This window comes from Trichechus manatus, unplaced genomic scaffold (genome assembly GCF_000243295.1).
Source record: "Trichechus manatus latirostris isolate Lorelei unplaced genomic scaffold, TriManLat1.0 scaffold00023, whole genome shotgun sequence".
In the NCBI taxonomy this organism is placed as follows: Eukaryota; Metazoa; Chordata; class Mammalia; order Sirenia; family Trichechidae; genus Trichechus; species Trichechus manatus.
Genome location: NW_004443959.1, coordinates 22922223 through 22947392, shown reverse-complemented (window position 1 = coordinate 22947392; position 25170 = coordinate 22922223). Strand labels below are relative to the sequence as shown.

The 25170-nt window shown below is 40.5% G+C and overlaps 1 protein-coding gene across 1 annotated transcript in view; it reads right to left on the bottom strand.

The window, feature by feature from the left end:
- Nucleotides 1-25170, bottom strand: part of DLGAP2 (DLG associated protein 2) — a 216922-nt gene that overhangs the window by 31598 nt on the left and 160154 nt on the right. The window contains exons 6-7 of the mRNA XM_012554554.2: nt 2372-2721; nt 1034-1075 (exon numbers count right to left, since the gene is read on the bottom strand). Coding sequence (XP_012410008.2) covers nt 1034-1075; nt 2372-2721 — 392 coding nt within the window. The remainder of the gene's footprint in view (nt 1-1033; nt 1076-2371; nt 2722-25170) is intronic.

Below are 25170 nucleotides of genomic sequence, written 5' to 3'. Positions count from 1 at the left end.
AATGGGGGATGGATATGGAGAGGAAATTATATTCTGGGCAGAAGGGACATGAGCCAAGACACAGAGCTAGAAACAGACGGGGTAAGGGAGAAATATAAGCTGTTAGTGGTTGCTGGAGTGTGAAATAGAGGCGGGAAGTGGTGTCACCATTTACCAGCATGATAATATAATTTAATGGGTTTCTGAAATTATGTTCCCACTGCTTTCAGAAAAAGTCAGTAATTTCATGTGTTCAGATGTCTACACTCTTATTTGCTTGTTTGTTGCTGAGTTGGGCAGTCTAGAGAGAGGATGCATGTGGAAGATGGCAGGTGAGAAAACCAGACAGTGGCATGATCGCCTTGGGGATCTGAAATACACCTGGTGAATTTTGAGGATTTCCCAAGTCTGTGATCACAAAGATGACTTTGGAGCCAGAGGGATCAGCCTAGAAGCCCTGGTTTTCCCACTTACTTTCTCTATACCCTCAGCAAGACCCCTGGTGGCAGGCAAGCTACTTAACCTTTTGGAGCCCCATTTTTCTCATCATTTAAGTGGGACAAATTATACACCTTTGTCTTGGAAGAAGCACAGCCAGAATACTCCTTAGAAGCAAGGATGGCGAGACTAAGTCTCATCTACTTTGGACGTGTTATCAGGAGGGAACAATCCCTAGAGAAGGACATCATGCTTGGTAAAGTAGAGGGTCAGTGAAAAAGAGGAAGACCCTCAATGAGATGGATTGACACAGTGGCTGCAACAATGGGCTTAAACATAGCAAAAATTGTGAGGATGGTGTGGGACTGGGCAATGTTTCATTCTGTTGAACATAGGGTCACTATGAGTCGGAACCGACTCGGGGGCACCTAACAACAACAACAGCGATCATACATCATTGGGTACAATGCAATAATATGAAAGCACCTAGCATAGTGCCTGGCATATAGAATCAGGACAGAGAGAAGTGACAAGAGCAGTTGTATGAATAATCCGAAAAAGGTAGATAAAATAAAATTCATGCGTATTTGGCTTTGGAGTATATTTTGGTACTTACATCTGACCTTGGGTATGGCTGATGCTCTGGGAATTCAGAATCCTAAACAAAACAATGAAGCCACACTGTGGAGACCTGGTTCAGAGGACCTATAAAAGCGGGCAGTCTCCCCACCCTGCTCCTCCGGACAGTACTTCACTCCATATCCCCATTACATCAGGACATAGCGTCACCTCTCACAAGAAAGGCGAGCACCAGGCCTGGCTCTGTTAGTTAGAGTTCCACCTGATCTCTCCCTGAGTGAGGCGCAGTGGTCATTAAGCATTCTGATTTCAAAAACTTCTGGCTGGACAGAGGCTGAACGGAGGAGTAAAAGGAAGCAAGAGGTGAACCATATCAGCAAAGGACTTTAGTAACAACCCTGGTTAATTCTGTCCATAGAAACTCAAAGGGAAGATCCACCTTAGGTGAATTAAAAGATTTGGTGGGTGTAAGCAAAACTGGCAATGCCGCTTGACTGGACATAACTGAACATGGGTGAAGTGACCTGAAGTACTGCCTCTGTTTCTTAGCACAATACCTTACACTTTGCACTTGCTTCATGAAAGAAAGATAGAGCCCTGGGGGTGCAGTGGTTAAGAGCTCAGCTGCTAACCAAAGGTTGGTAGTTCGAGTCCACCAGCTGCTAACGGGTTTGGTTTGGGTTTTTATGAAAAGATAGTCCAAGTTATCTATTCAAAGGCAGAGAGAAGGTACCACCAAATCCATATCTTGACTCAATGTTTTGGTGATTGTGGGTCCACACTGTCTGAAAACAGAGGAGGCAGCGTTTGTGGCCTCAAGGGACTATCTACAGAACACCCTGCCAGCTGGACAAAGGCCCCTTTTAGTGGCCCACGCCTGAAGTAACTGTGGGCGTGATCTCAGCTTTGTACAGAGATTTTTCTTTTCCTTCTCCCATCTTATTCCCAGGGCCTTCTTCCCCGCTCCACTGTTTGGTGGTGAGACTGGAAAGCTCTTGAAAAATCGGACTTCAACAAAAAAAACCACCATTCTTAAGCATCAGAATAAACCTTATCTCCATGCTCCCCAAATAGCCATTTGCCCCTAGGAAATGCAGAAGTGGGGATATTCCCCCAGATCGGGGGTGGGGGAAGGCACAGGGGCACATAGATCTCCTTTAGCTCTGCAAGGGACTGGATTTATGCTGGCATTGATTCACCCATCTATTTCACTTGCAGCTTTGCAACATGGACTGACGACCTTTCTCGCATGTTCTCACTGCCTGTCGAAGACCACAATGAATGCTAAGGAGCTAGTGAAGCTGACTGTCCAGTCTATACTCTTCACAGAACCGGGTGGAGCAGCTCACCACAGACGCATGGTAATGATAGGTACCTGGATCCCCACAGAGGACCGGTGGCTCTTGAGGAACTCTTCGGCTTTGGATACTAGAATTGCCTTGTCGCTGGTCCGTGCTGGGCCGCCCTGGCTCTCCGAGGCATGGCGCTGAGCAGCGGCCGTTTCTAGAGCAAGATTCATGGCCTTGTTGCTGTCCAAACTGTCGCTGGAGTTGTAGAGGCCTCGGCCATCCTGCGGCCACGGGGAAATCCTCTGAGTCCGGCTGTCGTGATAGGCGTCCTGGGTGGATTCGGTGCTGCTCTGGGCTGTCACCGAAATCAGCGGCTTAGAGGTGGTCCGCGGAGGTACCGGTGGGGGTGTTTTTTTGTAGTTTGTGTACGATACAGCTGTAAGAAAAAAATAAAAGCTCCGAGTCAGTAAGCATATTGTACCCCCGTCGGAATCTGGTCTGCAACTCAAACATGTTCATCACCTGTGATCATATTTCTGGACACCTAGCCTCAGAAAACAATGCAAAACGTGGGGGAAATGTGTTATGCATGGAGATATTTTATATGGAGGTATGTGTACGAGCCAAACATTATAAAAACACCTAAAATTACAGCCCAGAGAAGTGATTAAGTAACTTGTGATTCAGCAGGACAGAACACAGCTATACTATCATTTCTGTGAAACCCACAGTATCATAGGCAATGCTCATTTGACAATGCTAAATTAAAAACAGGCAGGATACTAAATTATAAATAGACTAAGACAGAACACGTTTGTAAAGAAAGCCTGTCCATACAAAAAAGATTAGAAGTACATAAAAAGGTTAGTGGTGGTTATCTTTGAGTGGCAGTATGGGAGATTATTTTCTCCTCTACTTGCCCGTACTTTCTAACAATGTTTATAATCAGTATTATTTTTATAATGGAAAAAATATACAATATTAGAAAATTATTTGCTTCCCATAGTACAGACTACTAGGAATAAGTTGTAGGAAGTCAACTGAAAAAAGCTATTGGGATTAGAAATCCATCCCGGACCCAGACCATCTTCAGCCTGTGGTCCATTACCAGCCATTTCACTCTCCTGCCGAGCTCGTGGAGCCCTGATGGCACAGTGGCCAGCTGCTCAGCTGCTACCCAAAAGGTCAGCAGTTAAAACCCACCAGCCACTCAGGGAGAGAAAGATGTGCCAGTCTGCTTCCATAAAGATTTACAGCCTTCGAAACCCTATGGGGCAGTTTGACTCTGTCCTATAGGGACACTATGAGTTGGAACTGACTTGACGGTAATGGGTTTGTTTTGGTTTGGGCAAGCCTGCATGGCATATGTGAGTTTTACACATGGGCTTTACAGTAAATCAACCAAACAAAAATAAATACATTTGGAGATGAAAATTATATTAAATATCTTTTAGAAGCTACCAAAAAGACATTAGGCATATTTGCCAGGACTCAAGGTATTCCTTATTGTTACAGCAAAGATGAACTATTCTCAATACTCTCTTCTGATATGGTCTTCTATGACAATTGATTATTTTTATCTTGAAAGAACTAATAAAGTGCTTGTTTAAACTGCATCCAGACCGCCTTCATCACGATGCAAGGCCAACACATCCTCCTACACAGTCTGTAGAAGAGGAAGGGCTGTTTGTTATATTTAGGGACAAGACAGGCACACAAACACCTTCTGGGGAGTCTTTAGCATCGTCTGGGAAGACAGAGTCAACAAAAATGTTCTTTAAGAACTTTCAGAAACTGTGTCCTGAGAAATACCATGCTGCTTTTGCATCTGGAAACATCATTTTTCAGGGTTTTATTTGTGTCGATTTCCTACCCCTCAAGGAGCCCTGGTGGCACAGAGGTTAAAGTGCTCCACTGCTAACTGAAAGGTCGGTGTGTTCAAACCCACCAGTGGCTCCGTGGGAGAAAGATGTGGCAGTCTGCTTCCATAGAGATTGACAGCCTTGGAAACCCTGTGAGGCAGTTCTACTCTGTCCTATAGGGTCACTATGAGTTGGAATCAACTCGACAGCAGTGGGTTTTGGTTCTCCTACCCCTCACCCTCTTCTCCACTTATTTTAAAATCTGTATGAATGGATTTTTCTACATTTTCAAATGTTATCCCAAATAAACAAAGACAAATAACAAAGCAAACTGAGTTCACCACGTCAGTATGTTCTGAGTTTTAATGCACATGACTTGCATACAAAAACTTATAAATGTATGTATTTTTAAAAGGATGCATTGGAAAGAAAATCCAAGGGGTAGAAAACTGACAGAGGAAGATCAGATGGGTTTTACCAATGTGGGTGGTAGCATAAAATAAAAAATGAAATGATTTTGAAAGTTTGTCTACATAAGAGAAACATCCAAAGTCATCTTTTTTTTCTGAAGGACTTTTTTTTTTACTTAATGTCAATCAATCTCTAAACAAAAATTATTGAAAACTTACTATATGCGAAACACTAGTCTAGGCGATTTAAAGATATGTAGGATATGGTTCTGAAACGAAAAACATTTATATACAATTTGAGAGCCTGGGTGGTACAAGTGGTTTGCAATCAGCTGCTAACCTAAAATGGCTGGTGGTTCGAACCCACCCAGCAGCTCCACGAAAGAAAGACTTGGTGAACTGCTTCCTAAAGATTACAGCCAAGAAAACCCTAGGGAGCAGTTCTACTCTGTAACACATGAAGTCGCCATAAGTTGGGATTGACTTGATGGCAGTGGGTTTGGATTTCTGGTCTTCTAACACTGTTTGAAAGTTGTAAATACAAGTCGTTAAGTTCTCTTAAGTGGAAACTTTTATTTGCCAGTAGAAATAGGGCTGGCATTCTCCCAGGCCATTGGGGTGTGGCTCTTCCAGAAAAGTCACTCTCCTCCCATCTCCTCTCCACCATCTTCCCAACTGGAGGTCGCTTCCATGAGAATTTGGCCCCGATTTAATAGCTTGCTTTCCCCTCCGCCTAAATTCCTGCCATTAGCCAGGGTGACTCCAACATCCATATCCTGACCTTTCCTACACCTTGGCTTCCAAGTTGCTAAAATATTTTGCTTTGCTTAAGACCTTTATCTCCATCCTATTTCAGTAAATCACAAACACATTCATACTCTGAACCTTGTAGTTCTCTGGAATTGCCTTGCCTCTGAAATTTTTACTCCTGCAATGCTGCTCTCTCTGACCTCAACCATTTAACGCTCTCTCTCTCTTCACTCTCTGATATCTTCACTCTCACTAAAATTCAGAGATCTGCAGGCTCTCTGCTCTGTTGGATAGTCCTACTTTCTACTCTACTTATTATCAGCCTTTTAACCTCCACCTCCTCCCCAAACATTCCACTGAATCCCCTCCTCTGCTAAACCTCCTCTGGATCTGTAGACCTTGCTGCAAACCAGGCACGTGGTAAGCGCTGAATGCTGAATGAGCCCAGCCATCCATGCTGCTCTCAGGCTGCCAAAAGCTGCTGGAGAAAACCTCACAACCACACTGACTGGGCTGGGTGCATGTTCATGATCTCCAGCCTCAGCAGGGTCCTCAGAACTGTTCAGCAATCCACTCAGTCATCCCTCACTGGCGCTCGCCTCCACTCCCTACAGCAGCTGTCCCCAGTTTCTATCGGTGCTCAGTGACTCACCCACTCCACAGTCACCCCCTTTTACTCATAACCCATGATCTGGTCCTACTAGAGGAGGAATCCTAGACACCTCAGGCATGAGCACAGCCCATCATCCTCTGGTGCACTGCTGCATTGTTTTATCCGCCCCTCCCGACCCCCTGACCCTCTTTTAGAGAAAACAGTCCAGCAAGGTGGTTAAGAACACAGAGCGTGGAGCCAGGCAGGAAGTATGTATTTGCATGCCAGCTCTGCCTCTCATCAGCTGTGTGATGTTCAGCAATTAGCAATTTTCTTACTCTTGCTGTACTTCAGATAAAAGTTGTACCCACCTCATGATTTATTTTGAGGATGAAATGCGCCAGTATTGGTAAAGCGCTTAGCACAGCATCTGGTCCCTATGTGAGTGTTCTTGTTGTTGCTGGGTGCCACCATGTCAATTCCAACTCACAGTGACCCCACGTGACAGAGTAGAACTGCCCCATAGGGTTTTCTTGGCTGTAATCTTTAAAAAAGCAGATTGCCAGGTCTTTCTTCCAGGGAGCTGTTGCGTGGGTTCGAACTGCCAACCTTTCGGTTTGCAGCTGAGTACTTAACCTTTGTGCTATCAGGGCTCCTTATATGAGTGTTAGCTGTTATTATTTACCATTGTACTCTGTACTCTATACTTGATCCCACCATCTACCCCTGCCTCCTCCAGGATCCCCCTCATTCTCTGAACCCTTTTCTGTCCTTGATCTTTAGTCTCCATTTGCTCCCTCTTTCCTCTCTAAAAATCTGTTCCAGGCTCCTTGATCCTTAAAAATGATCCTGACTGAAAAGCCCCTCTGTCTCCCCTCAAGTTATCAATTCCTCTCTCCTTTACATCACCAACTGGAAAGATAAATCTCCCCTCATTAGCTCCACTTTTCTCACTTCCTGTATAATTAACTCTGCTCCACCACTTAAGGATGATCATCTCCTAGCTGCCCAAATCAAAGGCTCATTTCAACTCCTTCCCCTTAAACCTATCTTCAAGCATTTGACTTTGCTGACCACCATTTCTTTCTTGAAAATGGTTATTCCTGTGTTTACTATTGGATAACTTTCTTCTATTTCTCCAACCTCTATGACATGTCTCCATTCCTCTATCTTCAATTACTACCTTTTCCAATAACTTCCAGATTTATGCTCATTACCCACACTCAGCACATCGGCTCACTCTATTAATTATCTTGTGTAGTGGCACCTCCCTTGATCTAGTCTTCCAGATCAGGAATACTGGATTTCTCTCAGGCTCCCAAGTGTCTTTCACTCCCTATTGCTAATCTGTTTCCAAGTTTTATTAATAATATCTGCCAACTGTGTCATTAGTCTGTCGTTCCTCTTTACTCCCATAGTCCTAGGTCCTAGAGTATCTCATCATCCCTCTTCTTGGCTATCTTAAACCCTCTTAAATAGCCATCCTGCCTCTAAGCACCTCCTTCTCTAAACCATCCTCACATAACTACATACCTCAGGGATCGTTCTAAAGCAAACAGCCGTACAGGGCTCTCCCTGACTCTTGCGTTTTCCTGCCTTGATCACGCCATCCCTCTCTTTAGAGTGCCTTTCTCTTCTTTTCCATTTATCAAACTTCCATTCTCCACTCACTATCTGATATGAAAGTTCTTTTGTGATGTCTCTCCTGATAGGCACTCTCAGGCAGAGGTAATTTCTTTCTCTACCATACCCTTGTAGCTATCTCTATTGTAGTATTTATTTTGTTGAGCCAAAACCACACCAAACCTGTTGCCATCGAGTTGATTCCAACTCACAGCAACCCTACAGGACAAAGTAGAACTGCCCCATAGGGTTTTCAAGCAGTGGCTGGTGGATTCCAACTGCCGACCTTTTGGTTAGCAGCCAAGCTCTTAACCACTGGGCCACCAGGCCCCTTTGTTGAGCAGTATTTCTTATTTGACTCTGGGCTCTTTCAGCTTTGAGAAATATGCCCTACTTCTCTTGGTTTACTCATCACCCAGTAGAGTGCTGGGAACATAATTAGAACTGAAAAGCTTGTTCAAAAATCTAGCAACATTATAATATGGTCAAGATTACCCAGTAGAGATAGTTCTAGAAATTATGGAGCTCTACCCCTATCACTGGGAGGATCCCTGGTGGCGCAGTCGTTAAAGCACTTGGCTGCTAAACGAAAGGTTGGCAGTTTGAACCCACCAGCCGCTCCATGGGAGAAAGATGTGGCAGTCTCCTTCCGTAAAGATCACAGCCTTGGAAACCCTATGGGGCAGTTCTACTCTGTCCTGTAGGGTTGCTGTAGTCGGAATTGACTCAACAGCAATGGGTTTGGTTTTTGGTACCCAGTCACTGGGGGCTTATGTATTTCAGAGTAGATGAATTGCTCCAGGGGAGGTAAAATGCAAGACAAAGAAAAGCTGTCATTACTTCAGATAGGATGTTTTTGGCCATGAAAAATGTAAAATCGGCTTGTGCTTCTCAAATAATAAAGATAAAGGACATTGATCTAAGCCATTTCTAAGCTTAATAAGCAATTTAAACATATATTGTATATGGTGAATTAAGAAGTACTCATTTATGGTATCAATAAGATTCTAAGCAATGGCAAGTTTTGGTTGGAAAAAATTTTGAACAGTTGGAAAGAGATGAGCCATGAGATCCAGAATCTCTACACATTTTTAAGTGGTTGGAAATATTCTGCTGGCCTAGGGTAGACATAGTCCTGGGGCATTTCCTGTTCCTCGACTATGTTGTAACTCAGTCTGACTCAGGAAGAGAAATGAAGGTGCCTTAAATCAGGACCCTCTGCAGAGGGTGCGTAAACTAAAGCCTGGGTGGGTTAGAGGTGAGGAGAAATTGCGTGGGCTACAGAGACTAGCAGTACAAGCAGAATGCTCCTAAGAGCAAAGATAGTGAGACTTCCTCTCATGTACTTTGGATGTGTTATCAGGAGGGACCTGTCCCTGGTGAACCACATCATGCTTGGTAAAGTAGAGGGTCAGTGAAAAAGAGGATGACCTTCAAGGAGATGGATGACCCTCAAGGAGATGGATGACCCTCAAGGAGATGGATTGACACAGCGGTTGCAAAAGCGGGTTTAAGCCGAACGATGATCATGAGGATGGCGCAGGACCAGGGAGTGTTTGGTTAGGTTGTATATATGAGGATCACTATAAGTCAGAACCAACTTGACGGCACCTAACAACAACAAACACAACATAGACTAGAGTGAGAAGCTGGGCGACTCAGCATCCTAGGGTTTTCAATCATCTCAATCATACGTTTGGAAGTTGGTACAGCCAGGCACAGCTCTTCAACATGGAGGTTGTTATGGACTAAATTGTGTCCCCCCAGAATATATGTTGTAGATCCTAACCCCTATACCTGTGGTTATAATCCCGTTTGGGAATGGGTTTTCCTTGTTACATGAATGAGATAGTATTAGTGCAGGGTGTGTTTTAAGTCAATGTCTTTTGAGACATAAAGGAGCAGATGAAGCAAGTAAGCAGAGATGGGGCAAGATAGATGCCAAGGCACGTGAAGATTGCTAGGAGTAGAAGCTCAGAAGAGATAAGGACCTTCCCCTAGAGCCGACACAGAGAGAAAGCCTTCCTCTAGAGCCAGCACCCTGAATTTCTGTTTGTTAAGCTGCTCACTTGTGGTATTTCTGTTACAGTGGCACTAGATAACTAAGACAGAGGCCAAGAATTAGTTTGTATTTAATAGTCCATCAATAGGCAGCTTTGGGGAGTAGGACCCTAATGAGTAGTCTGGGGGCAGGTTCCAGGCACAAGTAAGGGGAGGTAGGAAAGCAAGACACAAGTCAGAATGTTTTGTGTTCAGGATGAGACTTTGGCCCCAGAGGGAAAGAATGGAGAATCAGGAGACCACTAAATGGAAGGAAGGAGCACTTTAATCAGAAGCTTCCAGTGGGTTAAGTGGTTTTTAATGGAATGTGTTAGCAGACCCTAGGGCCACAGACCCAGGAACTGATGCCTTCACATCTGCGGAAACTCAGGTTCCTGGGGAAGAAGCCCATTGGGGGAGCCCAACAGTGATGCCTGAGCAGATGAAGGCTGGGTCTGTGTTCTGATATGACTTTAAGGATGCTGATCTATGTTAGTCAGATTGCCTCCACCCTCAGAGTCAACTGAAGCTTGTACGGGGGTATTAAGGGGTCAGACTAGAAAAGGGTAGGGCTGGAGAGGTGAGGTGAAGCTGATCAAATGCTTACATTTACATATAAAATACATTTAAAGTTCATATTGAGAACTACAGTAATTAATCAAACTTTGATCCTTATCTTTTGTGTCTCAGTCTGAGTGGAATTGAGGTAAGGTAGACAATGCACAGACGAATGGATCTAGCCCTGATTCTGTAGTTCCACCATTCATTCATCAAGTGACAGTTCTCCGACAAGCACTTTGTATGGACAGCGGATACAGGGTGAGCAAGGTGCAGTCCCTGTCCTTAAAGATCTCAATTTGGTGAATTTTCATATTCTCTCATTAAATAATTCTGTACCGTTAAGCCACTTGTCTCTAACTAGGGATGATTTTGTCACCTCCTCTTTCCCTAAGGGGACATTTGTCAATGTCTGGAGACATTTTTGTTTGTTACAACTTAGGGGAGGGTTGCTGCTGGCATCTAGTGGGTAGAAGCCAATTGTTAGTTGCCGTTGGTTAGATTCTGACTCACGGTGACCCACGCGTGTCAGAGTAGAATTGCTCTGTAGGGTTTTCAAGGCTGTGATCTTTCAGAAGCAGATCATCAGGCCTGTCTTCAATGTTGCTAAAAATCCTATAATGCACAGGACAGCCCCCCACAACAAAGAAATATCCCGCCCAAAATGTCAGCAGTGCTGAGGTTCACAAAACTAAGTTAGCCAAATCATTTCACCTTTCTGAGTGGGAATCACTTGCTCCTCTGTGAGATGAAGGTCTTGTGTGTGTTATTAGATCTTTATGTGAGATGACATGCCATCTCATTTTGTTTGGTTATCAACTTTGACAATTCTCTGTTCTTTCTAATTGGTATAAGAATGACTGGGCTAGGTGCTTTGACATCTTCCTGACAGTGGTGTGCATTAAAAAATGCAACTTTCATTAAGCTTTTCTTAGTAGTCCCTCATAGTATTGATACATCAAGGATATTAAGTGCCCTGTATACACATAAATAGGAGAAGCAGCAGGGTAAAAATGCAAAGAAAGCAATTTGATGGAGTTTTTCATATGGCAACACTAGAAATTAGGCGGTTATTTCCATGTTAATGTATTTGGCATAGTTCATTTACTGAAAAGAGAGCCTCTATCCTTTAATGACATGTCTTTAGAGTTCTACTGATCTAGCAAAAAGTAAACATACCCATCCACTGTGCTTGGGACTGAAACTGTGAACAGGTGCTCTTGATAACAACTCAGACTGCAAAGTTAATACTGTTTTGGTTCTCTTCAGCAGAAATATTGGTTCTTGTGATGTTTAAGGTAGTGTGTCAACTTGGATGGGCCATGATTCTCAGTGTTTTGGCAGTCAGATAATGTTGTGATCACTTTCCTGTTGAGATGTGATGTGATCACCCCCATGATAAGATCTGCTGTAAGTTGCCAATCAGTTGAAAGGGAGTTTCCTTGGGCGTGTCGCCTGCAATGAATATAAGTGGACATTCTGGCAAGACCTGGGGGATTTTTGCTTGTGCTGGATCCTGCAGCTAGCTCCTATTCATCTGACCTCCAGTTCTTGGAACTTCAGCTAGCAGCATACCTTCGGTCTTGCCTGCCCATCTTGTCATTCATCGATCTTCGTAGCCTGTGAGCAAGAGTCCTGCTCTCTGACCTGCTGATCTTGGGTTTGCCAGCACCTGTGGCTACATGAATCAGGAGAAGCCTCTATCCTGACCCACAGACTTGGGACATTCCAGTCTGTACAACCACCTGAGCCATTTCCTTGATATAAATCTCTCTCTATATGTATATTTATACGCTTTACTGGTTTTGCTTCTCTAGAGGACCCAGCCTAAGATAATTCTGAAGAAATTTCATATCCCAACAGTAGTGCTAGTGACAATGAAAAGCAAAATAGAAATATAGATTTAAAAGTTAGGCCTATCTTAATATAGTTATATTTATCTTTACAATGTTTAGATGAGTATGAGGGTAATAACAAAACGACAAGTTTATTGGATTTTCCCGGCTATGTTCATTTCACCGGTGAACAATGAAACATCTGCAAGCATTATAATGACACATCATAGGTAAGGACAACTGAAAAGGCAGATCATCAGTTAAAAAGATTTTCCCAGAAAATATAAGCAAATGCACTTTAAACAAATCCTTCCCTGTTTGGCTCATTAACTATTTCATAGTTATTCTCAAAGGTTTTCTTTTCATACGCACTCAACATTATAAATCTTATCAAAGGTATTTAGTATAATATAAAGAGTCTGAACATTTGACAAAACAACTAAGACTTTTTTCTTGTTTGAAATGTCTTGTAAAATAAAAAAAAAATTACAGAAAATGTTGTGATTTATCTCAGTGATCACAGGAAAATCTAATATCACATCTCACCTCAACGTGCATTTGCTACAGGGTGATAATTTGAATTTTTAAATTGATTTCCTTTTAAAAACATAGTTGAACAGCATACTTTTTTCTTGTTAATAAATTAAAAAGGTCTCTCACCTCTACCATACATAAAGAAGAATTTACTTTACATAAACTGGGGACAGCAGGGATGGAGCGATCGCTCCTGGATGACTACAGAAATCATTAATGCTGTTTTGCGTTTTGTATCCACACACCAGGAAACCTGTTCTTAGAACCATTAAAATGGAAACATGGCTTGATGCAATTAGCCATGTACAGAGCAGCAGCGACTGAACAATACTGGTGGGAACAATTTTTTAGAGGCACTGACAGATTATTATTGATTGACTTTGGTAAAAGTTATAATCAGCAGGGTTCTTCATCCTGTCAGCAAAGCCCAAATGTTGAATTCCTTAGTTAGGTTATTACACTCTCCAAATAAAAATTTTAGGAAGTAAATACAAATATCTGTTTTCTTATTATTTAAACAACCAACTGCTTATTGGCATCGAAACCCACATTGTTGTTGTTAGGTGCCATTGAGTCAGTTCAGACTCACAGTGACCCTGTGTACAACAGAACGAAACACTGCCCGGTCCTGTGCCATCCTCACAATCATTGCTACGTTTGAGCCCATGGTTGCAGCCACTGTGTCAGTCCGTCTCATTAACGGTCTTCCTCTTTTCACTGACGCTCTACTTTACCAAGCATGATGTCCTTCTCCAGGGGCTGGTCCCTCCTGATAACATGTCCAAAGTACGTGAGACGAAGTATCGCCATCCTTGCTTCTAAGGAGCATTCTGGTTGTACGTCTTCCAAGACAGATTTGTTCATTCTTCTGGCAGTTCATGGTATATTCAATATTCTTCACGAACACCATAATTCAAAGGCATCAATTCTTCTTTGGTCTTCCTTGTTCATTTCCAGCTTTAGCATGCTTAGGAGGTGATTGAAAATATCACGGCTTGTTACTCAAAGTGAGAGGTGCACCTTGGTACTCAAAGTGACATCTTTGCTTTTTAATGCTTTAAAGAAGTATTTTGCAGCAGACCTCTTTAAAATCCATATTGAAATCCATATAATCATTAACTTTCACTGTAAAACCATATATGGATGTTTTATACAGACATAGAGTGAAACTTGAGGTGTCAATGTTGATGCTGCTACTATGAATATTCGGAGACGAGAGCTGAATGAGACTGAGCAGAGTCTGGAGTTTCTTCCATGCTGGGCACAGATGCAAACTGCCTTTCAAGCATCATTTGTTGCTGCAATATTGTAAGACTCACTGATCTCAAAAAACATTTATCTAGAGCCTAAGATCCTGACCTCAGTGTGCTCCTAATCAAATGCAAGAGAGGGGCATAAAAACCAGTGTGTGCATACAGGTCTAGGAAAGCCGGAGAAGACAATGACCCAGAAGTTAAAGAAAGGCTTCATGGAGAGAGAAGATGAAGCTTGAGCTGAGTGAGCCTTGAAGGAAGAACAGTGGCTGGCCATGTAGGACAGGATAAGTGGGAAAGCGCAAGCAGATGAAACAGCTTGTCTATTAGATGTGTTATTGCAGCTATATACAGGTTCACGTGGCTGGAATAATGCCTGTGAAGGAGCAGGCAGTAACAAGTGCTCCGTAAAGGTGGCCATTACCGTGATGCTTATTTAAAATCATTCATTTTCTCCATCCTCAGTACGCTGGAAGAATAAACACTATCAGCAAAACACAGCAGTGAATGAAATAGGTATTTAGTATCAGTGGGTGACTAGTTATCAATAAAAAGATTATTCTTTGATTTAAAAGATACTCTAAAATTCAATTTGATTTTTTTTCTTGGTCTGGAGGCTCTCATCTGAGAGGATGAATTGACTAGTTACACTGGTTTTCTGATGATACAGCCTAACCGTCTCTTTTCTTTACAAGTGTGGTCTTTACATTATTCACCTTCTGGGGGACATATCAGAGCCCTGGTGGCTCAGTGGTTAAGAGCTTGGTTGCTAACCAAAAGGGGGGCAGTTCAGATCCACCAGCTGCTCCTTGGAAACTGTAAGCAGTTTCTCTGTCCTGTAGGGTTACTATGAGTTGGAATCGACAATGGCAATGCATTTTGGGGGACATATCAAATGACCATTTTACTGTTCTCTCTTCCCCAAAATGGGGGAAAAAAGTGCTTTGTTTGAACTCTTGCTTTGATATGTTTTAGCATTTTTATATCCTGGGTTTCTTTTTGCAACTGCTCACCTTCTTGAACGATGATATATATATTTGATATGTTAAACTCAGTGCAGTTGAGTTGCAATTACAGAATCACAGGACTCAGAGAATTCATGCCTGTCAGACTAAATCTGAGCTATCATAAAAGGATGCTTTTATGATAAAAAATCTTTAGAAAGAGAAATCTTACACATTTCTGTTCTTGTTATATTAGGCCTAAACTAAATCTTCTTTGCTTCAGACATGAAATGCCATAATGTCGAAGAAGTTAGCTCCTCAGTCTCAGTCTCCTTGACTGTAAAAGAGAAACCCTCAGAATATTGACCTCCTTTATCGCTGTGAGGATTAGAAATAATGCATATGAAGGAGCAGGCAGCAACAAGTGCTCAGTAAAGGTGGCCATTTCAATGATGGTTATTTAAAACCACTCATTTTCTCCATGCTCGATGGACTGGAAGAATAAATACTGTCAGCAACCATGAGCGTGGTGCCATCTCCTCATTTCTTTGCAGATTGTTATTAAGTCACCATATTTATTTATATATAACTATGGAAAAGAGAAATTGCTGTACACACATTCACACTGGAACACACACACATACAAGTGCAGCTACAATTCATTTAGCATCTACTATACACCAGGTGGGGAGCCCTGGTGGCGCAGTGGTTAAGAGCTCGGCTGCTAACGAAAAGGTCGGCAGTTCGAATCTACCAGCCGCTCCTTGGAAACCCTATGGGGCAGTTCTACTCTGTCCTATAAGGTCACTATGAGTTGGTTTGAAATGTAAATAAAAATAACACGTACCTCACAAGGTTGCTCTGAAGCTTACATGAGTTATAAAATATATAAAGTACCCAGCATATAAAAACAAAACAAAACAAAAAAACCCATTGCCTTTGAGTTGATTTCGATTCATAGTGACCCTATAGAACAGAATACAACTGCCTCATAGGGTTTCCAAGGACCAGCTGGTGGATTTGAACTGCTGACCTTTTGGTGAGCAGCCACGCTCTTAACACTGTGCCACCAGGGCCCCATTTCCAATTCACAGATGAGACAACTGTGGTTCAAGTGGGTTGAAACATTTTCCTGTAGTCAGCAAGCAAAAAGTGAGAGAGTAGGGACTCAGTTGCCTCTCTACCTGTAAATTATAATGATTTCTTTGTTCTTTCTCTGATCATTTACATGGCTCAGACCTATTCCTCATGGCGCGATCCAATTTTATTTTGTTTTAAGAGATGAGTTCCTCAAAAGTGCACAGCAGCACATTGGAATCCTTGTCCACTGCAAAGTTAAATGTGAGAACCACTTATAGTTTTATTAAGATTTTCCTAATTATATAAATTCCATGTTTACTTAAAAAAAAATCAAAATACATTTGGTAGCAGAAGAAATCTTAAGGATTACACTCTATCACTCCAGGATCCGAACAGTTTAAATGAACTATTAACTAATGGGCTTAAGATAGAGTAAAAGGTATTTAATTACAATCATCTCTCAATTCCTTAAATGATGAAAACCAGTGAAAATTATTTTTGGGGAGAAGACCTAATGGTTGCTTACACACCTAATGACATATTTTCCCTGGTTTTAGAAAAGATCACATAGGACCCAGTGATTTTCAAAGTACCAGCATTTCTATTGCATAATACAGTTGTAATACAATGGACCACAGGCCATTTTCAGAAGCACCATAACATGACGTATTTCTTTTCTCCAACCCACTAGCATTCTGGCAGAGCACATAATACTATTGCATTGTGAATAGTACAATTTTCCATGTGAAGATTTTTGTTTTCTGTTTTAGCTAAATTATGGTGATGTTTAATCACTACCCCTTCCCTGCACACTGATCAACCATCTGGATATAGAAAAGGCAGGAGACAACACTCCATCGCTGTGTGAACAATTGATCTGCAGCATACGCAGCTGCGAAGAGGACTGTGCTATGGTGAACTGAGAAAGAACCAGGACCAGCAATCGAAGGCTATACATCTTTTTTGATGTTAGAATGTGAAGAGGACAAAAAGGGTATCTATTTGTACAGTTTTCTTGGAACTAGCTAACATCTGATGAACACTTAGTGAGTGCCAACCACTGTGTTATTTTCAATGTGGATCATTCAACCTTCCCACAATCCTATGAAGTAGAAACAGGTTAAGTAATTCTCTCACTGTCTTATAGGTAGTAAGTGGAAGGCTGTGAATCAGAGCAGTCTTGTTGCCAAAGTTTGCACTATCAAATATAGTATTATGGTGTCTTCCTTGCTTCTGTGACACTGAGAAAAAGCCATGACATCCATTCAAGGGGAAACGCCCACTATGACATCATTTCAGAACTTCAGATTCTCTAGGAACATTTGGGGAATTTAGCTAAGGAGCTCAGAGAAAGTTTTGGTTGAAATACGAGGATTTCCCAGCGACAGGATCAGGGCCACCAACATCTCAGTGGTGGGAAATATGTGCATTGCAGAGACATTTTTGTTGCTGTTGTTAATTGCCATTGAGTCAGCTCCCAATCATGGCAATGAGATTTTTAAGCCCCTGAAAATATTTATCACTTGTCCATGTGATTTTCTTTGTTAATCATCTCATGGAAAATCCAACGCATGGATTTAATAGAAATGAATACTGATATCTAGTGATTTGAGACTAATAATTTTATACAAGTTAAAGAAAGGAACAGGTTTAGAAATACACACAGAAACTTCCAGATACCAGACTTATTCTTTTGTGTTAGTATAGAAGTCAAAGGGGTATTAGAATTTGAAGATGTGGAGCAGGTACTTAATACGTATTTTCAATGTACCTTTTGTCACTTTCACTTCCAGTGGACCCACATGCTTATAATCTCTCACATGGTTTTTAAATGGGATTGTTTCTAGAAGAACAACATATAACTTTTATATTCCTTGTATATTGAATATTTTTGTATTTTATAATTAAAAAATTAAGTATCAATTGTTAGACCTGGGTAAATATAAACTGTAGCACATAATATACTTTACATATAAAAAATAACATTGAGACATTATTTTTCAAAATCTAAAGTATATCAATGCAGTCATCCATTCATTAATACATTCTTTGGATAAATATTTACTGAGTACTGTCTTAGGCTGGGTTCTCTAGAGAAGCAAAACCAGAGAAATGTGTGTGTATATATATATAGAAAGAGAGAGACAGAAAGAGAGATTTATCTCAAGGAAATGGCTTATGCTGTTGTAGAGACTGGCAAGCCCCAAGTCCATGGGTCAGGTGTCAAGCTGGAGGCTTCTCCTGACTGACGTAGCTGCAGAGGCTGACGAACTCAAGATCAGCAGGTCAGACGGCAGACTGCTGGCTCACAGGCTGCAGAGGCTGACCAATCTAAGATCAGCAGGCAATACGGCAGGCCACTGGCTCAAGTCCCAAGAACTGGGGGTCAGATGATGACAAGCAAGATGCAGGATCCACAGCAAGCTTTATCAGAATGTCCATATATATACTAGATGCAGGCCACACCCCTGAGGAAACTTTCCTTACAACTGATTGGCTGATCACATCAGATCACATAATGGAGGATGACTACATCATTACATAACCACCAAATCACATCATGACATAAATGCCAAATCACTGAGAAACATGGCCCCGCCAAGCTGACACACAACCTTAACCATCACAAGTAACTATAATCATGTGGGAATAGAATTGTATATTCCTAGGTGGCTCATTATATTTAAAATTAGATGCTGGGAAATAAGAGCAAAGAATGAATTAAAAATGATCCTTTGATCATGTTAATTCACTGCCTTAGAGTAAAATCAACAGTTAAAGAAATAATCTACGCATTCAAGAAAAATACTCAATTATTCAGTTGGATAGTTTGTGTGATAATAATTGTCTTAATTTTGTATATGTGAATACAGTTAGAATATACTTATCAAAGCTAATAATTATTAATTACAGGCTGTGTTATCTATCATTTTTTACATGTATGTCACACAAACAAATACAATTGAAAATTTTAAATTTAATTTAGCAAAGCAATTCTATTGGATAATGTACATCTTCAAAAAGCAGATGAATCAAAGACAGAGATTTCTAAATAACCACAGAAGATAGATCTAAATATAGATAATAAAATATGTATTTTGAAATAAAAAGAATGAAGTGATTGCTTAGTATCTTGAAGTACCTGAAAACTTGACTACCTTCTTTAGAGAAAAAAAATGAGTCTAGGTATTGACATGCTTTTGGTTTTAAAAGCTCTAGAGTACATTGAGGTTTATATAATGACTTGAGTCATCAAGAAAAAGTTAATTACACTATTTAAGATGGAATGAACCATGTATATAATAAATTTTAGAAATTTCTATAATAATCACACCAAACTAAAAGTTTTGATGCTTAAAGGAAATTTTACTCATGTGGTTTGATTCTTCCCTGTTAAAGCTGAACAAATGAGGCATTGCTTAAAGGGCACATAAAAATTGAACTTTCCCAGATATATCTGAGATTGAGTTAATCTCATTTGGGCATATACTCTGAAGAAAGTGCTCAGAGCTCTGGAGTCAAAAGGACTGATAGAGGGGAAGATGGGAGTTGACACCTAAGGAGGGGGTAGCCACAGCTGTTGACACTGTTGGTAGAGTAAAAGGGATAGGTAGAAGGTTATCCCACTAAGACTGTGTCAAAACATTAACATATTTCTCTTGACTATATCAGGAAGGCTACCTTCTACAACTGCACTGTCCAATAGCATAGCTGCTAGCCAAATTTAAATTAACTACAATTAAATTCAATTAAAAATTCAGTTCCCCTATCATGCTAGCCACTTTTCAACTGCCCAATAGCCACATGTAGCTAATGGATAGAGCATTGGACAGCACAGATCTAGAACATTTCCATCATTGTAGAGAGTTCTATTGGACCGTGCTGGTCTAGAGCATTTTTTTGGCACAAAAAATCAGTTATCAGTACATATGTGCTTATCAGTTCTGTACATGACAAACAAACCAACCAACCCACACACATATCCATTCAATGCAGGGCATAAAGCGAGTGAAATTAACCAAAAGGACTGTTCCTTGAGATCTCCCAAATGTTGGGTTAGCAAAATTATTGAAGGAGAATTCAGAGCACCATATTTTCTTTGAAACACACTAATCTAAATGAGATGAAATAGTTCCCCACTTCACACCTGTACATGACTTTGAGTAATCTCACATGGGAACACATCATTACTTTAAATATATGCCTAATTATCAACCTACACCTGGAATGCTGGACACCATTTCTGAATTCAGTCCTTCAAGTGATTTGCAAGCCAATAAGGACATTTAAACATTAACATCCTATCGTACAAAGCACAAAGACAATCAAGATAAAATGTATGCTGACTGGCAAGCCTCAGCATTCTGTCTGAATGTAACAGGCACACTTAAATGCATTGCACTCTCTTCATTAGAACTTCAAGCATAGCAGCATACAAGGAATTACAGTAATCAAGCCCGTGACTGTCTAAATGAGAGTCTGTGTACTGCAGAAACCAAATTTTGAAGGCAAAAGACTCCACATAAAAGATTAAAGCTATTTTGACACTTTAATTAATGTTAGTCTCAAACATAAGGGTAAATCAAATGGGACACAGAAATCATATCCCACAGGCGTGTACATAATGGTCTCCCTAAAGATACAAAAAATTATGTGGGCCACACAAGTTCTGGGGAGACATTGATGGGTTAGCTGCAAAGACATCTATTTCAAATGTGTTAATTAGCAAGAAATTACAGTCTAACCAGCATTTAACATCTTGTAGACAGTAAAATAAAGTGATGACAGCTGTTTCACTGTTCAAGACACTTCCTATTTTCATTTTATATATTTAAAAATCACATTATGAAATAAGAACTTGGGTTTTCTGGAGAAAAACTGAGAATGAATCAACTTTTAATGATGTGAAGAGTCAAATTAAGTGTCTAAGCACAGGAATTTGAATGTTCAAAGGGCCAGGCAACAAAGCAAAATGATAACTCAAAAAGGCAATTCATAAAAAATGATGGCACACGCTAAAGTTTATGATGATTAGATGACAAGATTAAAAAAAAAAAAGTATCAGCAATGTAGTTTGTTTTCTTCCCAAATTAATTGTTCAGCAGAACACAATTACGTACCAATTCTTTTAAAATGTTCAGCTTTAAACTTAGATGAAAAACATTTTCTAAAAGAATGATTTTTTTTGAAAAGTTGACAGACTCATAACTGTGATACAATTGGGTGGCAACTGGATGACTCTGATTAATCTGTTCTTTGAGAACTTGCAAATTGTATGGCAGATGGCACTTGTCATATGTCTTCAGTATCAATGTGTGCGTGAACATGTACACTTTGGATATTTAATTGTGAATGAAGTCTATATTACAGTTATACTAGAATTATATTTTTCCTACCAAAATTGGGGGAGGATAATTCTATAGGTAGTGTTTTGTTTGATGATGAAATAATTGATTTTTACATATCTGTATGGCAAACAATGAGTGCATAGCTGTTCACATAGATAAGTTAACATATCTACAGTTACCAATGTCTATTTGTTTAAGGGAAAAAGTGACTAGGCATCATAAAATTAATACAATGATAAAGTAAATGCTACTTGTAAAGGGAAAAACGTACATACTCTGGCTTATTTGTATTTATTGCTGCTTTAGAGTCCAATTAATATATCCTAAATATTGCCTACTTCTCCCATAAACTTTGATAAGAAAGTTGGAAGGCCCCCAAACCTATACTATGGACTACATAGTCCTAATCTCAAGGTGACTATAATAGAAAGAAAAATGCAGTTATCGATCCCCAGAACATACACCAAGCATTTTGAATTGCCTTCTGCCCATGTTTAGCTGAGAGTACGAGGTAGACAGCTAACGGCAGTTGTGCCAATAAATCAGTGCTTCTCAGATCAGAGCGCGTTCTGTGAACTCTCATAGACTACCTGAATCAATAAACACCATCAATTTAAGCTGGCGGAGCATAAACAACACACGTTGCCCGAAAGACTTCAGCCACTAGAGAGGAGTAAGAACCTGGTGTGGCAGAGTGCTCTGGACTTGAGACTTAGAAGACCCAGGCTCGGGTTCTGGCACCATTGTGGCTAACATGACCTTAGGAAACTTTTTCAACCTTTCTGCAAAAGGGGAATGGAAAATTGCTTTCTCCTCAAACTCACAGGTCTAGCAGAAAAACAAATACTATTCAAATATAGAAAGGATTTTCATTACTATCTGTAAACTTCTGATTTGTCCTAGTAATTAAAATGCATGCTTCAAATTCCCCATTTATAATGGCACTCTTGAAAATTAAGCCTTTATAACTGAATGGAAAAAGGTTCACTATAGTGCTCTGTAGTCTCCAGGAAACTGTGTCCTTCACTGGCCCAAGGCAAAGGGCATATTGATAGAAAAGGGTGGCGTGAAAATTGCATAGTGAATCATCGCTTAGCACAGCCTTGAAATGAGGACACTGAATAGATGATACATAGACCAAAGTGGCAATTTACTGTGCTTTTCAGAAACTGTTCATAATATTTTGGTTTGCCAGCTGGCTCCTGAAACTGTGTTCCATTTCACACGTTATTCTTTATTAAAAAATAATAATAATAATCTGACCCTATCTTTAGGATGTAGAGAAACAAATAATACAAATCCTTTTGGTTAGAAGCTGAGTACTTAACCATTGTAATATTTAGTCAGCACCAGGTTAATGGAATTATTTAGAAAGAAACGCAAACATCTCTAAATGCCACAACTGTGCATTAATGGACGTATAGCTAAGAAAAAAAAAGCAAACTTGAATCTCAAGAGAAATGAGAGGGAATTATTATGCAAATGCGACTTAAACAATGAATTACTTTGGCATTTTGGGCCTACAAGGTGGGGACCTATGAATGTTTGGGCTAGGTTTATATGCAGCTATTCTGTTAAGCCAGTTGCCATCAAGTTGATTATAACTCATGGCAACCCCATGTCTGTCAGACTAGAACTGTGCTCCTTTGAGTTTTTAATGGCTGATTTTTCAGAAATAGATCATCAGGCCTTACTTCTGAGGGGGCTCTGTGTGGACTCAAACCTCCAATATTTTGGTTTGCAGCCGAGCGTGTTAACTGTTTGCACCACCCAGGGACAGCTCTTCTGTTAGTGCTGTCTAATCCGGAGTTTTGATGCCGATCAATGTCTGGCCAGAAGTGTAAATAATAGCTTGCCTTGGTGTGTTCACAGACATAAGACAGTGTTCCATCTTGTTTTACCTTTCAAATTTACTTCTGATGCGCACAAATCCAGATACAGAATAATAATAATAATAAAACCTCTTCTGTAGCCAGTAGTTGCCTTGCAAATCAGATATGTTCCCATACTACTTAACTTGTAGAAGGCCCTTGACAGTTCCATAGCCTTACAAAGTGAGCAGAGAGAGCAGAGTGAAACGTTTATGGAGCTGGAGGCCAGAGAAGAATCCCAAGGTAGGGATGGGAATGGACATGTCAATGGACGTCTCTCTTGCCAAGGACTGTGGCCATTTTCTGGAGAAGCAGCCCAGGTTGGGGTTACCTAGTCCTTGTGCCCCCAAGGACTTCACAATCTCTCTCTGATGATGAAGTTGGGGCCTGATTGATAACCAGAGATGGATTTTTTTATCAAGAGGTTGGACCATAGCTGGAACCCGCTATATGCATGAACCTGAGGATTCTGAACTTCCAAGTGTGTATGACTGCTAAGGTTGACATAGTCAATTACTTCCTTTATACTGGCCTGAAGTGTACCTAATGAAGATACGTCACACAGAATCTGATGGCTTCTAAGATTTTTCAGCAAGACTTGTATGCTGGGCTCCTTTTGCTTTAATCCTGGCCCTTCTGTTGAGAGGTAGAAGACTCTGGGCTATTTGAGAAAATGAATGCATTCCTCTGCTAGCTGCCACCAAAATCCTTTCCATGTGATCCCAAAATTATACTGAGTGGGGATTTTCTTGGTTGCAGATACTGAAGACATACATTTGACCCACTGAAGTAATGAGTTGAATGTCCATACCTTCACCAGAATCTCTGCTTCAGGGAGTCTGCACTCATGCCTTGTCTTCCAAATTCAAACAATGCAGATGCAGACCCTCAGGGTATCTTTTGAAAAGAACACAAGGTATCTGTCCTTCAAACACCCAAAATGCCAAACCAACTCACTTCTTTAAAGCACCATTTGCTATGTATGTAAGTATCAAAAAGACAATTAAACTTCTGTGTACCGCCTCCTCAAAAAACAAAAAAAATGTGGAAGACAACTCCTGTGTCATTAGAGTTACGATCTAGGATATAAGTTCATGCTATAAAATGCTCAGAAGAGGAAAGAATTTTGATCATTTTATGAATCATAGAACAATTATACTCATGGTAACATTTCATACAATTAATCATTTTATTTTTCCTGATCTCTTTCCTCTTTGGCTTTCCTAAATAAGTAAATAAATAAATGGACAAACAGAGCTATAAGTATTCCACAAGATGAATGATTTGAAATAACTCTTCTTTTTATTAGAAGCTCATGATGAAAAAAACAAACAAAAAAAAAAAAACCTATCCACTGGAATTTTTAAAGCTTTCCCATTACTTAAAAAAAAAAAATTTTTTTTTATTGTACTTTAGGTGAAGGTTTATAGAACCAATAGTTTCCCATTAAACAGTCAGTACACATTGTTTTATGACATTGGTTAACAACCCCATGACATGTCAACACACTCCCTTCTTGACCTTGGAAGACCTTTTTTTTTTTTTTTCTGGTGAAAATACACATCGCCAAAGATACACCATTTCAAAAATTTCTACATGTACAATTTAGTGACATCGATTACGTTCTTCCAGTTGTGCTGCTATTCTCACTATCCTTTTCCACATTATTCCATCACCATTATCTTCAACTCACTGTCCCCTAGGCTTCCCATCAAACATTTTGAGTTGCTGTTGTCAATTTGATCTTACATAGATAATTCTTTTTTTTCTGTACTTTAGATGAAGGTTTACAAAATAGTTTCTCATTAAACAGTTAGTACACATATTGCCCTATGACAATGGTTAACAACCCCACGACATGTCAACACTGTCCTTACTCAACCTTGGGTTCCTTATCACCAGCTTTCCTGTCCCCTTCTGCCTTCTAGTCCTTGTCCCTGGACTGCTGTGCCTCATTAGTCCTGTTTTGTTTTAGGGGGCTGTCCATTCCCCGGCTGAATGGTGAACCTTGGGAGTGACTTCACCACTGAGCTAAAAGGGTGTCCGGGGGCCATACTCTCGGGGTTTCTCCAGTCTCTGTCAGGCCAGTAAATCTGGTCTTTTTTTTTGTATTAGAATTTTGTTCTACATCCTTCTCCAGCTCTGTCCAGGACCCTCTGTTGTGATCCCAGTCAGAGCAGTCAGT